At 36.3% G+C, this 15,434-nt stretch overlaps 1 protein-coding gene across 2 annotated transcripts; it reads left to right on the top strand.

Annotated features, from left to right (window-relative positions):
- Nucleotides 1-1,037: 1,037 nt before the first annotated feature.
- On the top strand, nt 1,038-12,364 carry lhx3 (LIM homeobox 3). Of its 2 annotated transcripts, none has more exons than XM_015392193.1 (6): nt 1,038-1,550; nt 5,758-5,929; nt 6,011-6,213; nt 7,883-8,034; nt 9,786-9,957; nt 10,649-12,362. In XM_015392193.1, exons 1-6 carry the CDS (start codon nt 1,481-1,483, stop codon nt 11,080-11,082), a joined length of 1,203 nt encoding a protein of 400 aa, XP_015247679.1. In that variant the 5' UTR covers nt 1,038-1,480; the 3' UTR covers nt 11,083-12,362. The 2 variants fall into 2 exon arrangements, with proteins under 2 accessions (XP_015247679.1, XP_015247668.1); XM_015392182.1 differs by lacking the exon at nt 1,038-1,550 and adding an exon at nt 3,621-3,762 and having other exon boundaries at nt 10,649-12,364.
- The last annotated feature ends 3,070 nt before the right edge of the window (nt 12,365-15,434 follow it).

Raw genomic sequence — 15,434 nt, 5'->3', positions numbered from 1 at the left:
AGTATATTTTATAAGATAAAAAGCACAGGAAACCTGGAAACAAACCGTAAAGATTAGGTTGTTTGTGTGACTCACTCATTGCTCCTGCAGCTAGTTACAATGTTCAATATTTTGATTCAATAATTCAGGGAAAAAGTATACAAATTTAGTTATATGCACTTTCGACCAATGGAAGGAAGTTTGAACTAGAGTGGTAACAATAAACCAATAAGCAAAAAGCCTATAAAACTATAGATATTCTCTCTTTGTTTATTTATGAAATGTGTTCAAATGTATGTGTATTTCAATTGTATATCTTTAGATTTAATATAATAATTATATGTATACTTTGCATAAAATCTAAGATTTTTTTTTACTTGTTCATTCTTGACAAACTTAACTGGGCATAGGTCAATTCACCTCCTTATGAAATTGTTTCACACCTGACTTTTGGGGGCCTTGGATGCATTTTCTTGGACAGACATCAGTTTATATCTGCCAAGGAAAAGAATATGGATCTACTCTGCAATTGATTTTCTACTCATAGTCTACTGCATTAAAATATGAACAAAAACAGAATGGTCACAACTGTTTTACTGAAGGGTTAAAATGCTTTATATTCCATTGGAGTTAACTGGCAGTAATGGGTGTAAAGAACCAAACAGTTTCATATAAATAGATCTATATTAATTTCTTTCCTTACCATTAGTCCTATGATTAAAGCGATAATTTTTCAGGCAAAGAAAAGACAACATTACAATTTAGACAAATAACAACAGTGTGATGTGTCGATGTACACATTGTGTGTGTTGAAAGACCGACACTTGTATGAAAACAAAGATGGGAAGAGGGAAAGACAGAGAGAGAGAGAGAGAGATGTGTCGATGTACACATTGTGTGTGTTGAAAGACCGACACTTGTATGAAAACAAAGATGGGAAGAGGGAAAGACAGAGAGAGAGAGAGAAAGAGAGAGAGGGGGGGGGGCAGACAACTCCGTTTTTGAGCGAGCTTGAAAGATAGCCACGGGGATGATGGAGCAGCACCCACACCAGAAGCCAGTTTGGAGGAACTCCCCCTTCAGCACCTTGGACAGAGGCAGAGCTGCTCCCCGAGGCTTTTTATTGGAAGTGGAAAAGCGCAGGCTCACAGTCCGGTCAGCTGACGCCGCTCACGCTCAGACACTTTTCGCTGCCAACCCAGCCATCATCCGGGTTTTAGCAACAGAGCCCAACGGGTTACTTCATGAATATTGAAAAATCTCGCTCTGATCGGCCGACGAAAGGGAAAGCAAAACCAGATAATTTTTCTCTTCTTGTTCCTTTTTTTGACTATATTTTTTCCTCCTACAAGCGAAAAGACTTTTGTTCAATATCAAGAGGATACGCCTCTAAGAGCTGTAATTGCTCACCTCCGCAGATTTTCTAAAGTTTTAATTAGTTTATTGTTGGTTTTATGTTTTTATACATTTAAAATCAAAGATCTTGGTATTTTATTCAAAGATGCTACTTGAACACCCAGGGTCAAGCTTTCAAAATACTGGAAATTTCCCCCGATACAGTTCGGGCCAAGGTAAGACACATATCTTTATTATTACTAAGTAATACAAGCATTAACAAGAAAAAACGAGGGTTATGCAAGAAGCTCGGGTATTTATTTTGGGGCCTTTTTGATTCCTCAAGAAAACACCGAATCACATCAGGGCTTTAAACTTTGACAAGCGCATTAATTCATAAATTAAGACATCAAAACTGGAAGCAGATCATCTACAAAGAAGGTTATAAAAATGAATAGATTTTTTAGTTGTTGTCTGGTAGTTTTGTGGGGGTTTTTTTTATTTTGCTTTAGATATTATGACATCATGAATACATAATGAGAACTCATTGTTGGAGAATCGCATGAGCAGATGCAATGCGTTGTGGCTGTCATTTCACACCACGGCCTGTACCACAAGAGTACAGAGTGACCCAAGGCGGTTAAACGCATAGGCTCCGTGCAGAACAGTAGCGACAGACAGCGAGCAAACGCAAAAAGCCGTCCACACAACAGGCATGCCGCATGTTCAACAGGTGTCTCATTTCTGGTCCGACAGATGGAACACCTGAGATCTGCAGAGGGGAAAAAAGGGAAAATCTAAATCATTTGAGAATGCAGATATATCTGTCTTTCCATCAAAGTAGTGTATTTGATGCGATATTTTGGTCTGTAATAGTTGTCTTGTTTTTCAAAATAAATGAAAGAATGCAAAAAGAAGGTAAAATACACTGTAAATACTGACTGTTGAACAATTTAACTGGTCTGTTTTTTGAATCCAAATGAATTAAAAACAACCGGAATTTTTAAAGATCTTTGCACTTTTTCTGGACTGACCATCCATTGCTCTGATGGCCATTTTATGGCTTTGTTGTCACATTACTGTTGACTCACCCCCTGCTTTAACAACAAACGATCAATATGACATAAGAAATATCTTATCACAAAGCTGAAAAGTAACTGGGGGCACCCATGAACCCTACATCTTTCTCCAAAAACGCTTTTCATATACTTCGGAAATGCAGGCAAATGGGGCATTGATTTTAGATTCATCAGAGGGACCGGCCGGTTTGTGGCTCTACCGGTGATTTCCCAAGGCGCTCTTTTGTGCCAAAGATCAGTGTCAATAAAATTCATTGGGGTGCTGGCCCGATCAACATGTTATTGAACAGCCAATCTCTCCCCTAAACAAACACTTGTCTCTGAATGTCCGGCGCTTCTGCGCGCAGACGTAGACACATCTATTTTGTTATTATTATCATTAATTATAATTATAATTATTATTAATAATCGTATTAGTATTTATTTATTTTTTTGTTCAATTCATAATAATTTTATTCTTAAGATGTAACAATTTTGCTGCCTGTTTTGGGCCTAAACATATCTACTATATTTGACTCTATATCCTATCATATTCTAAAGTAAAATCAATAATGATATATTTTTTATAAAAATTATTATACGCATAAACTATTACACGTTTGCACAAATTGAGCTCTGTAAGGAATTTGTTATTTTTCCTTCGAGATCAAAACGTTCAAGTTTACCAACAACTTTTGAAGGAGGAACATTTTATCTTATTTTATGATTTTAACTATTGCATGCAATTTAATTAAACGTTTCTGGTAGTTTTTCTTCTTATTTTCTTAATGGATGCTATCTAAAGCCTGTGTTCTTCTGTTTTCCCTTTTACTGGATCAAAAGCTCCTTCTCTGACGCAGTAATAAGTGTTCCTTAAATAAAACTTGCTCGACGCAATTGCCTTTATAAGTTAAACAGTAGTCTATAATTTTCATTGACGCGCGTTTATGCGTAAAACAATACAATAAGTCAAAAGACAGGCAACTTCGTATGAGCGCTGAAACTCCAGGCCTTTTGGTTTCCTCTCCCTTCGCTTCTTACTTATTTCTCTTCCGGTTGAGGAGCTCTGCGGTTGATGTTGATCTATCAGCCTGTTGCCCAGGAAACGGCGCAGGCGGCGTAATCCCGCAAGGGCTCAAAGAGGCATTAAAAAAGCAAACTGCACTGCGCCCCATCGCCGCTCAGTTGTGATCACTACGGAGCTCTTTGCAACAACAAAAAAGTAAATAAAAAAAGAAAAAAAAAACTTTAAATTATGGAGTCATCCTAACTTATTACAGGCGTAAATTATGAACTATGGAAAAACATCGCGAGCGCAATTGTCCGAAAGATGCACCGAACACGGAGATGCTCCTTGCTCTGCTGTCGCACAGTGAAGAGTTACGAAAAGGTAGTACTATTTACTTAATAAAGGTTTGTGCGTAAAGCATGAAACCATCTTGGTGAGATGGGATCTTTTTTTTTTTATGCTTAGAAGATCAAACTGGTGTGTTGGCTGCATCTTTCATGATGCACAGCTGCAGACTTGCAATGTAAGAACTTGTAATTTCCTGGAGGATCCGTTTTAAAGCTTATAGGACAGAGGGCGCGCGCCATTTTCGCATGCTGGGACATAATATTTATAGGATCAACTTTTAACCTTTGGTCTCATGAATGATTGTTCATTTGGGTGAATATTTTGTCAGTTTGAATCTTGAGACGGTTTTACGGATTTCTTTTAATTGTTTATCATGCAAGAAAGCGACACATGCACAATTTATATGAAATGCTTAAATTTAATTTAAATTAAATTCCAACAACTTTCTCGCTAGTTTAGAAAGCTCAAAATGATATCACCAGAACCACAAAAAAAAAATTACTGAAATTTCTTAGTCTTAAGGTGGAGTTTGGTCTTAACCTTGAGACCACAGGCCTGCAGCTTTCTAGTTTTACTGAGCTGCATTAAATTATTGATCACCTGGATACACCTGTTCCTAAAGCGGCATGCTGCTGCGGATTCAATAAGAAATGGCTCCTCAATGTTTCATGAACTGTACTCCCGCAGAACAATAGCGACGCGATTCCTTGCAGGGGCTGCCCGGGGTGCTCAGACTTCTCTCAATTAGTAATAAAGGAGCCGAATAACATATTGACGTTCATTTAAGAGGGCCTTTCTTATTTCTGTTGATCTGTTATTGGTTTACATCTTACGATACAGTGGTTATTTCGGCTCGATTTTGCAGTTTTACAAAATCCTTAGAAAACTCCCTCCTTAGATGTGTCCCTAAAGGTGTTGATAGTGAAAAATTAATTTGTTGAACTGTCGAATTTTTTTTTTTTTTTAAGCAAATGTCTTCTTTATTTAATCTATTTTTCAAAAATACATGCAAAAAAATTCTGACTGTGCAGGCTCAAACAAAATTGCAGGCTTTATGAAATATAACACCTGGCAATGAAATTTGTTCATATCCAATGATCTTGTTGTTTAAATGTCTTCGCTTTTTCTTTTCTTTTTTAAATCAAATGATATGAGACGCGATGACCCTTTGTATTAATTTACTACACTGCAAAAACGATCTAGAAAAATAAGTCAAAATGTCTTAAATTAAGTGTATTTACCCTTGAGTTGAGTAGGTGAGTAAGATGATTTGCCAATGGAATTAGGAATTTTACCCTTAAAATATGATAATTAGTTAATATACACTAGAAATAAGACAATAAATTGTTTTTTTCTTATTTTAAATGTATATTGTCCTGTTCCATTGGCAAAGTGTCTCACTTAACTGCTCAATTCAAGAAAAAACGCACTTATTTTAAGAAAAAATTACTTATCAATTACTTATTTTTCCAGTGTATGAACGAAATAAGAGATCGCCGGACATGTAAATTGAATAAAAACATGTAAATTGAAAAAAAAAAAAAAAGAAAAAGTAATTAATTTATGTTTTCTTCAATAAAAAACAGGCGAAAAACATAACCAAGCTTGGTCAGTAATCGAAAAAGCTTCATTCGTTGCACAATAATTAATTGTTAAGGTAGCTTCATTATTTATATATATATATATATATATATATATATATATATATATATATATATATATATATATGCTATATATATATATATACTTATATATATTATACTTTTTTATAATGTCATATATTACTTATATTATTACGTAATTGATTGAAAAAGATTCTCACTTCATCAACAATAAAAAACAGACACCCAAATTGGCAATGAGACATTATATGGCCTATATAGGCTACACTTCAGCCATAAAGCCTGTCCTCTGTGGAAGAGTTTCATAGCTAAAGTCATTGTTTTGTTAGGCTTTAATAAGTGTGTTTTATTTTCTGCCGTTGTCATCTGACATCCTGTCATTCCCGTCTTGCCTCGCCTCCCACAGAGATCCCAATGTGCGCTGGTTGCAATCAGCACATCGTGGACCGCTTTATCCTAAAGGTGCTGGACCGCCACTGGCACAGCAAGTGCCTGAAGTGCAGCGACTGTCAGGCGCAGCTGGCGGACAAGTGCTTCAGCAGGGGCGACAACGTCTACTGCAAAGACGACTTCTTTAAGTAATATCCTCTTTTTCCAATTATTGTTGTTGTTGTTGTTGTTTGTGTTATGCATTAACGGGAATCGCTCCTGTCCAAAAGGAGGTTCGGCACTAAATGCGCGGCCTGCCAGCAGGGAATCCCGCCCACACAGGTGGTGAGGAGAGCGCAGGACTTTGTCTACCACCTCCACTGTTTTGCCTGCATCGTGTGCAAAAGGCAGCTGGCCACCGGTGACGAGTACTATCTGATGGAGGACAGCAGGCTGGTCTGCAAGGCCGACTATGAGACCGCAAAGCAGAGAGGTGAACCAGTCTTTTCTTCAAATGATGCGCAATTATGTGCCTGCTCAAAATGCTGAATGTTTGGTAAATTAGAAACCATGGTGTAACCCACTGGCGTTAATTGCACAATTTCCCGTCTACTAATCGATAGTAAGGAGAGGGGTATTTTATGAGATCGGGGTTTGTGCCTTTGCGCTTTGCAGAATTAGCCTCTAATAAGACTCTAATTATGGTCCAAATTTTCTGGAAAATTGTGATGGTTTTGGTGGTCCCTTGATTAGCTGGAGCCCCTGGGGGAAAAAGAAAAGACAAAATAAATAATACGTAATAATAATTAAAAAAAAAAGTTTTCACATGGGTTGATCAATTCATAAATTTTGCCCAAAACTAAGCATTAACCTGCATTTAAAAGTAACGGATTTCAAGTTCATTTGATCATTTCTATCATTTGTGGTGAAATTACCTAAACATTTGTACTCCCACATTAGAAATTAACACAAAAAGCAATTGGAGTAAAGTGTATGTATAATTTAAAATACTATAAATTTGAATAAATTGTAAATACATTTTTTATTTCTTTTTTTGTCAGAACGAATATTTTATTCCCATCAGCAGCCTGAATACGATTTTTGGTCAAGCAAAAGGCTTTGAAGAAATATTTTCTAATGAATCAAAACCAATATGATTGCTCACTTATAAAAGTAGTAGTACGTAAATTCAGGTTTAAAAGATAACACTAAGAACATTTATAAACATAAATGATAGTTTCCAGTGTTTATGGGCTAGGATATTTTAGTGACATGAGAAGGAAAACTAAATGTTCAGTTTAGAAAGGAAATGTTGTCAAATATATTTTATCACTACAGCTTCTAAAACCTTATTAGTTATATAAACAGTGTCATAATTTATAGCTAATTGTAGAATTATTGCTTCATGTGTCTTAGCAAAAAAGAAAATACAGAATATTGTAATTAGGTGCAGGAATTACAGAGATTGCTTGCAGTGAAATGTCATCACCTTAGGCCGGCTTTAACAGATGCCGTATTCAACATGATAAGAAAATGAGTGGATTCACCATCACTGGATACTTGTGAGTTGCCTTGCTTAGCTCACATATTTGTGAATCCCAACAGGCTCATCCTAACTCTGGGCAGACTGGGCATGGTCAGGGTTTTATCTCTCCATCTGTTTATTGGTAATTTACCTTGATTATTTATGCTCTGGGTTTTATTTTATTTTTTCAAGAAGAAATATGCATTTTCATTTTAGAAATTACATAGTGTAATTAGTCAGGAAGCATCCATTTAGAATGATGACTTTTTCACCTTACTGAGTTTCCAAACAGATGTGTTGACAAGAAACAAGATTATGGATAATGCAAGATAAACATTTATAAACAGGTCAAATGTAATCTTTTGATTCTTTGCTGCAATAGTAAATATGTGCTTTTATCAACACACAGCATGTGTTGCACACTTATAATGTTGTAGAGTTTGTCACATTGACTACAATAGATCATCAAGACCCCAACCTTATTAAAGACACACAAAAAATACACATATTTAATTTTGTGTCTCTGTTTATTTTCCTCTTTTTTATTACCTTACATACAATGATTTCATAATGGACATAATATCATCAAAGAAAAGTGACTTTTATGGTTACTTGAAATAAACTGTCTTCCTCACAGAAGCAGACTCCACGGCGAAAAGGCCCCGGACAACCATCACGGCTAAACAACTGGAGACACTGAAGAATGCCTACAACAATTCTCCAAAACCAGCCCGCCACGTCCGAGAGCAGCTGTCATCAGAGACTGGTCTAGATATGCGGGTTGTACAGGTACAGTACATTATTCTCCATTAGGAGCTACTCCATTAGCGTCCTGACTTCATTATCCAGGGACGGTTGTGGCCGATCTTGAACAGGCGCACTGTAAGAAGTGTGTGTATAAAAGTTATGATGGGGAATTTTATGACCTGATGTAGTAAAATGAAGTGGGCATGAAAGTCGGTGTTGTTTAAGTGCAGTCTCGTTAACAATACTGAGAGGGCCCCTCACATATTGTCTGCTGCTGAGGAGCCTCGCAACCCTGCTGTAGGCGTTGGTCATATATATTGTTTTAATTGCAAGGACAAAACTGGAGGCAGAAGCCACTAAAATGCCCCTCATTATTCAGTAAAAGGGAAAGGGTGAAGAGGGTTCACACAGGGTGGAATATCATTAAGAAGAACGTTGAGTTGTACCCTTTGTGTGTCTAAATAGATCACTCCTAGTTGCAAAATTAAGGATACAATTAGGGGAAGTTTAAATTTGGACCTCACAGTGCAGAAAAAAAAAGAGTTCAGAAAAATGCTGAAACATTTTTATACATTTGAGGATTCAGGAGATTGATCTGTCTCTTAAAAATAAGGCAAGTTTGAGAAGTTAGAAAACTGATTTAGGAGAAAAAAAGTTCCAGGTCAAAAATCCATAGTCTTTGTTAATATTCTCAATCATTGAAGTGATGACCAGACAAGCTCTTAATCTTTTGTTCTCATTTAAGGTAAAGTGGACGATTTTCGTGAATTTTTATAAAAGACCCGCCCTCTCTGCTTAAAAAAAAACAATGCACATGCATAACCCCTGTACCCGCTCCCGAGAGGGATCACCTATTAAACGTGTGTGAGAGCATGCAGGAGCCAATTTCTCCTTGTGCATGCTCTGTTTAAAAGTTGCTGTTCTCATACAAGCTTACTGTGCCCAAACTTCTGCCCTAACCCCTAAATCCATCAGTCACTATAGAGAATGGGGACTATAGTGGACTTTATAGCGAACTCAGTTAACTGACCGTTTGGACAGATGATCACTATTTTTGGCTCCCCGTTTGTCACATAACTCCTCCTCCATCCAGCATTCCGGGATATCTGCCACTCACTTTCTTTTCTCCTTATACACTTCATAGACACTTTTTCTATTACTTTGCCTTTTTCAATTCTTCAATGAATGACTGAACCATAGCTCACAAAAGATATATATGCCTGAAAGTGCTCATGCGCAGAAAAAATACAGCTAACTGTGGAGGAGCACGTAGGATGGCCTTACGTAAACATATCACCACGAGGATTGACAATTAGGAGGGCCACTTATTTTGATGATCTACCCAGAAAAAGAACATCCTCCACTATACCTTTAATCTGTGAAAACCTAATTAAATCCAATTTAGTTTATTTGTATAACACCAATTTATAACACATATCATCTCAATGCATATTCTGAGACAAATGTATCAGATCATAAAGTCAGACTGGTAAAAAGTTTTATATCTAAGGAAAAGCAGATAATTTCATTGAATTGCAGGACATGCTCCACCCAATAAATCAAACAAAGAGGACATACAGTCAGATTATGTACATGAGAAGCATGCAGATCAAAAGGTTTTAAGATTGCAAAAGGAATGAGAATAAAGCTGACATATTTTAATTTATTGTATTATTTTCATTTAATTACACTCTATAGTTATTTTCTGTAACATTTCCAAAACCCCCAGATGATTTTTCTCAGATGAACATTGAAAGCCTTTGCTTTGACATTTTGTTTATTTCACCCACCAGGTTTGGTTTCAGAACAGACGAGCGAAAGAAAAACGGCTGAAGAAGGATGCTGGGAGGCAAAGGTGGGGTCAGTATTTCCGCAACATGAAGAGGTCACGAGGAAGCTCCAAGTCTGACAAAGACAGCATCCAGGAGGAGGGCATGGACAGCGATGCAGAGGTGTCCTTCACAGGTAAGTTCAATCTCTTCACATAAGAAGAAGATGCAGATTCACTGCATGTTATGAAGATAAAAGGAAGAGATTTAATAAATACATATTTCCATTACATCTAAGTTCCGTAGTTCTGAAAGTAAGGCAGCATATTAATACATACTTTGAGAAATCACATAAAACAAGAACCAGGTGTTAAACATTATTTTTCTCATGTCTAAATTAACATAGTTTATAGTCTTTTATATCAACATTAAGTTAACCACCTAAAATAATTATTTGACTTAGAAAAACTTTAAACTTTTTACATTTTTAAACAAGCTGAAAGGTATACAAATGCCTATCTGCAATTTATACATAACATGTATGATAATCTGGATAACCAGGCAGTAACTGCTTTAAATGTACACTGTTAATTTGTGTTTAGACATATTTTTGCTAGTCACTGATGACAGTAGAACTGGAATTAGGTCTTGGCAAATAATTGTGAAATTAACTGACAGAAAAATGTAACAAATTTTGCCACACCGGCCAAATATTTTCCTACTCTGTTTGGAAAATTAAAACAACAAGCTTTAAACCAAAGATTACATATTGGCTTGCATAAAGTTTGCAAAATTAGCAACTATATTTCTTTAAATCACACTTATTTTGATGTATTTAATTTAGCCTGTGATTAAAATATAGTTCCTTTTTCCATTATTTTTGCCAGATGAGCCTCCCATGTCAGAGCTTGGCCACACAAACAGCCTTTACAGTAGCCTGAGCGAGTCCTCGCCCGTTGTCGGGGGATGCCCAGCTGGCAACAACCACAGCTCCTTCCCTCTAGACCATGCAGCGCTTCCCTCCCAGGACCAGTTTCACGACATTCGTTCCAGCAGCCCCTATGGTCTCCCTCAGTCACCAGGATCCCTGCATGCCCTGCCGAGACACCAGCCTCTGATCACTAGCCTCGTTTATCCCGACTCAGGCATTTCCATCATGACCCAGAGCGGCGGACCCGGCATCAACCCCTCTGTGAGAGTTTCCATGGGGGCAGCCAACGGCCCCAGCTCGGACCTCTCCACTGGCAGCAGTGGCGGCTACCCGGATTTTCCTGCGAGTCCAGCATCTTGGTTAGATGAGGTGGATCATGGGCAGTTTTGATTTTGTAAGAGAGAAACTTGACTCTTTTGTTTTTATTGAGTTTTTTTTTTGTGTTCTGTTGGACTGAAGAAATGCAGGAGAAATACAAAGGGCAGTGTTTGTGTGTTGTAGCAAAACACTAACTTTTTTTTAAGCATAAATAATATAAAAAGAAAAAAAAAAAAACTGCCCCTCATTTAAACCACTGGATCTTATTTACTCACAGTCTGTTTGCAAATCACCAGATGTCATTCTGAGCTCTTTCTAAGCAAAATAGATAAGGGTAGTCAAAGTTTAAATGATAATAATTTGTATCTTTCTTTTCTCCAAATCTCCAATTTCTCTTATTTAACTTCAGCATGATCAGGGAAAAGTTTAGTTCAGTGTGCAGCATCTTTAAAGGTCTGGTTATTGCCAAATGTCTGTATATAAATAGATAAATAAACATATATATATATGGTTTATCAATGTGGAGACTTTATTTTTATACAAATCAGTTCTTGGACTTGGAAAACAAAAGCCAGGCATGAGGACTTTGTACATTCCTGAGGAGCAGTCTAGACTAAAATGTAGATGTCGTCTTAAAACGGTACCTTGAGGTCCTATAACTTCTATGCATTGGTGTGCTCTCAGATGTGTCTTGTTTGTTTTGTCATACTTAAAACCCCCTTAAGAGATGAACTGTAGGAAACTGGGATCGGGCTTTTGAGGGTGGTGATGTTAATGTTTTTTGTGTGGAAGATGTTTTGTGTATTATTTATTCCCTATGGTAATGCTGATGATTCATAAATAAACAGCAGGACTTTAATAAATTTCTCACATTACTGAGAACGCAGAGTTAATTTATTTTTCTTTTATTTGGGTCTGTAAACCTGCACATCTTAAAAGAAGGGGATGTCCTTTTTATCTTTAAGAATATGCAGTTTAACACCACTCTAATAGTGAAACCAGAGAAAGCCTGCAATTGTGCCTATGTCTGCAAATTGAGTATCTGGCTACCCACCAGCACAGTATCAGGGGTTCAACAGCTCTTTAGTGGAGAAATTTGATGCAGTCAACTCATCAAATCAGAGATTACTGAGTCCTGTTTGCCCAAATGCCCTGATGGGAAAGGAATCTCCAATCCATTATCCAAGAAGGGATCGAGTGCCCCTTGTGAATTACCTCATTTGTTTAGTTATTCAAAGTCGGGTTCAATTAAATAGATTAAACAGTAAATGTCTGCGTCACTGTGTTTAGGTGAGTGGCCGCTGCCAGTGTGTGCACTTGCATGTTTATCTAATTCCTTTTAGTATAGTCAGTACTCAGTCTGAATTGATGATTTTATAAGTTTATGGATTTTGTACATAATCTTGAGCCAATTTTCACATGGAGTTAAATTGCTCAATATCTCAATGTCTTTTAAATATGATTCATAAAATTGAATTTTTCAAAATGAACACGATCCTATTTAAAATTAAATCAAACATTAATTTTAGGAAAATAAATCTGGAATCAATGCAAAAACGCTTAGACAACATTAATATAATATAAAGAAAAGAGAAACATTATTAAATATCAACACTTTTGTTTTTTCTGTTTAAGTTTTGCAGTATTTTCCTAAGTTATCAAAGCTTTGCAGAACTATATCCTTTAGGCCTTTGATCAAATACACATTTCTCACACACCATTCAGGCAAACTATATTATGCAAACATTGTGAATGAACCAGGTCAGTACTCACAGGTTGAAAATTTCTTTTTTTTTTTTACTTGAATGCACCACTTACTCTTTCTCAGACTGTAATAAATAACTTCATCCCATACATTGACTCTCAGATATTCAGCAAAGAAATAATAGTGGGAAAAGATAGTGGGATTTTACAAAGTGTCTTTGTGTACATGAGATAAATTGTGGCAAAATCTAGAAAGTAATCAAAGCATTGCACATTTAGACGTTTTTCCTTATTTACTGTAAATGTAGCTTTTTAATGTTTGCAGGCATCATTTTAGCACTGTCGCATTTAGTAAAATGGTCAACCAAATAAGGCTTGAAATTTTGTTGAATAAAAAAATCCTGAAACACAGCAGGTGTGAGATTTTGCATTAAGGACAAAGTCACTCAAACAAAAGCAGAGAAGGATTATCTTGTCCCAATCTTTTAGATTGAATTTAAAATCCAGCATTTTCTGAGAAAAGAATTAGATTAAGTTAGGTATGCAATTTGTTGGATGGGTTTCACATGGTTAGTTAACTTTCACAATCCTACTTACTGAGTAGGTGGTGGGAAGCTGGTGTGAGAAAACATGTTAGAACTGAAGGGGGATGTAAATTAAAACAATTTTAATCAGAATGAACAATAAAAAAAAATGGTCCAATGTGTTCTTGAAATTTAACTTAATGAAAACCAAATGTTTAAATTATAAAAAAAAAGTGATTTCCTTGAAAGTGTATGTAGTGTAAAATATTTCAAACAAAAACTGTACCATAGGTAGATTAACATTACCAGTTTGTTTTCTAAGTCAAACAAATAAATGTTGCTTCATTCTGGAAAAGTTTAAACTCAAAACAATCATGAACCGGCATGTTGACTAAAAAGTTAGAGCGACTTCCTCTGCAGCATTTCTAAATGTGTTATAGTTATGAGATAATTTGAATTTAAAATAATAACATCCATCTATTTCTATTAACAGATGTTTTTTTCTAATTTATCTTTTACCAATTGTCCTTAGTAGTAAATTGTGGATAATGGCCTGCAATAAAGAAAGATTTCTAAACCTAAATACTGACATAAGTAATGTTTACTCAAATACAAATAGTATCCATGGAGGTAATGGCTCTATCCCAATGCATGTACACATTGCCTCTTGACTTTCCCATTTCCTTTTTCTTCAAAGAAATTGCAGAACCTAAAACATTAGAAATAAATACTCACTTAAACACACCACCTCATTTATGATGTCCCAGAAAAACCCAGGATGTTATCAGTATTACACAATAATATGCTGTATTTGAGCATTTTGCACCAAGAGAGTCCAAAAATGAAAGATCTTGTCGTTTTCTGGTAGAATCAAACAACATAAACTGTCTTGTTTTGTTAATTACTGACTTGTCGTTTAGCGTTTGATGTTACTCTTTAAATATCAAAATATTTTGTGAAAAGAAAGTCTAAGTTAAAATCACATCTTACACTTGGAAGTGACATTGAATGATGTATTAAAATGAAAATTGAACAGAAGCGGACTGAAAAAAGGTTTTTCATATTTTAATATTCAAAGATCTGAGGATATTTTTCTCATAGCAGGCATTTAAATTAAAATCCTGCTGAATGCTGAGGCAGCTGAGGTTGCCACGTGCTTAGCAGCTACTGGTAAACTGTTGCTTTTAACTCTCCTCTGTAAAGGCCTCCAAGACTGGCAGGACGCCTGCTGTCTCTTAAATGGAGGGCTAAAAACACACACATACACAAATGTACACACTCCCCAGCGTCATGTCAGCTGGTGCTGAGTAAATCAGCTCTGACAATAACACCTCCCAAGGGTCCTACATATCACAGCTACAATTCAGACCTAATGGAGCAGCAAAGGGGGCTGGGGAGGGGACTGCTTAGCTTGTGTGTTTTGGGGCATTTCAGTTTGTGCAAATGTATGCATGGTGAAGAGGTGGAGTTGTTTTCATATCTTTTTTTTGGTTCCTTATGAGAGGAGGGAGACTGTTGTGGTTAATCTGTGGTGAAGACATAAATCAGTAAGGGGCATTAAGGGGTTCTGTTAACTGAATAATATAAGTAAGAAATCAGAGAGGGAATGGTAATATAAAAGTTGGAGATTTGTTCAACTTTAAGAAGATCCCTTTTGTAAGCTTTTTACAGAGAAGCCCCAAAAAGCTACTTTAAATGCATGTGTGTTATAGGAGAGTTTGAAAAAGATGGCTATGAGCAAAGACAGAGTGCAAGCACAGCACTGACCAACACAGGAGTTTTGTTTATGTTGCAGATTAATGGCACCTGCAGCCGCATTAGAGCAATCTAACTAATCAACAAGGTCATTAGCGTGTGTTTTCACTGACAACTTTAATCAAATCTATTACAGCTCCACCTTCATATTACTTCACACAAGCTCCATAATTATTTCTTCATTTCGTTCTGAGACAGGAATGCAATACTCAGTAATCTGTCTGCAATGGCTCACTTAAATGCATTAAGGAGCATTCCTATTAGAAATGTATTAGCTAATGTATCGGTCAGCTCTTCCTCATACTGCAGGAAAGCATCATTTTTAATGGAAACTTTGAAGGATTTGATATTCCACGGTCCTATGGTCATTAACCCTGGAGACTCTGATTTCCAGACTGCATGTCTGTTAAGGTAGCAGCGGCTTAACATAACTTTAAGTTT

Source organism: Cyprinodon variegatus, unplaced genomic scaffold (genome assembly GCF_000732505.1).
Source record: "Cyprinodon variegatus isolate N-32 unplaced genomic scaffold, C_variegatus-1.0 Scaffold23, whole genome shotgun sequence".
NCBI classification, from domain to species: Eukaryota; Metazoa; Chordata; class Actinopteri; order Cyprinodontiformes; family Cyprinodontidae; genus Cyprinodon; species Cyprinodon variegatus.
Note: the sequence above shows the minus strand (reverse complement) of the source record. Positions and strands in the feature narration are given on the sequence as shown.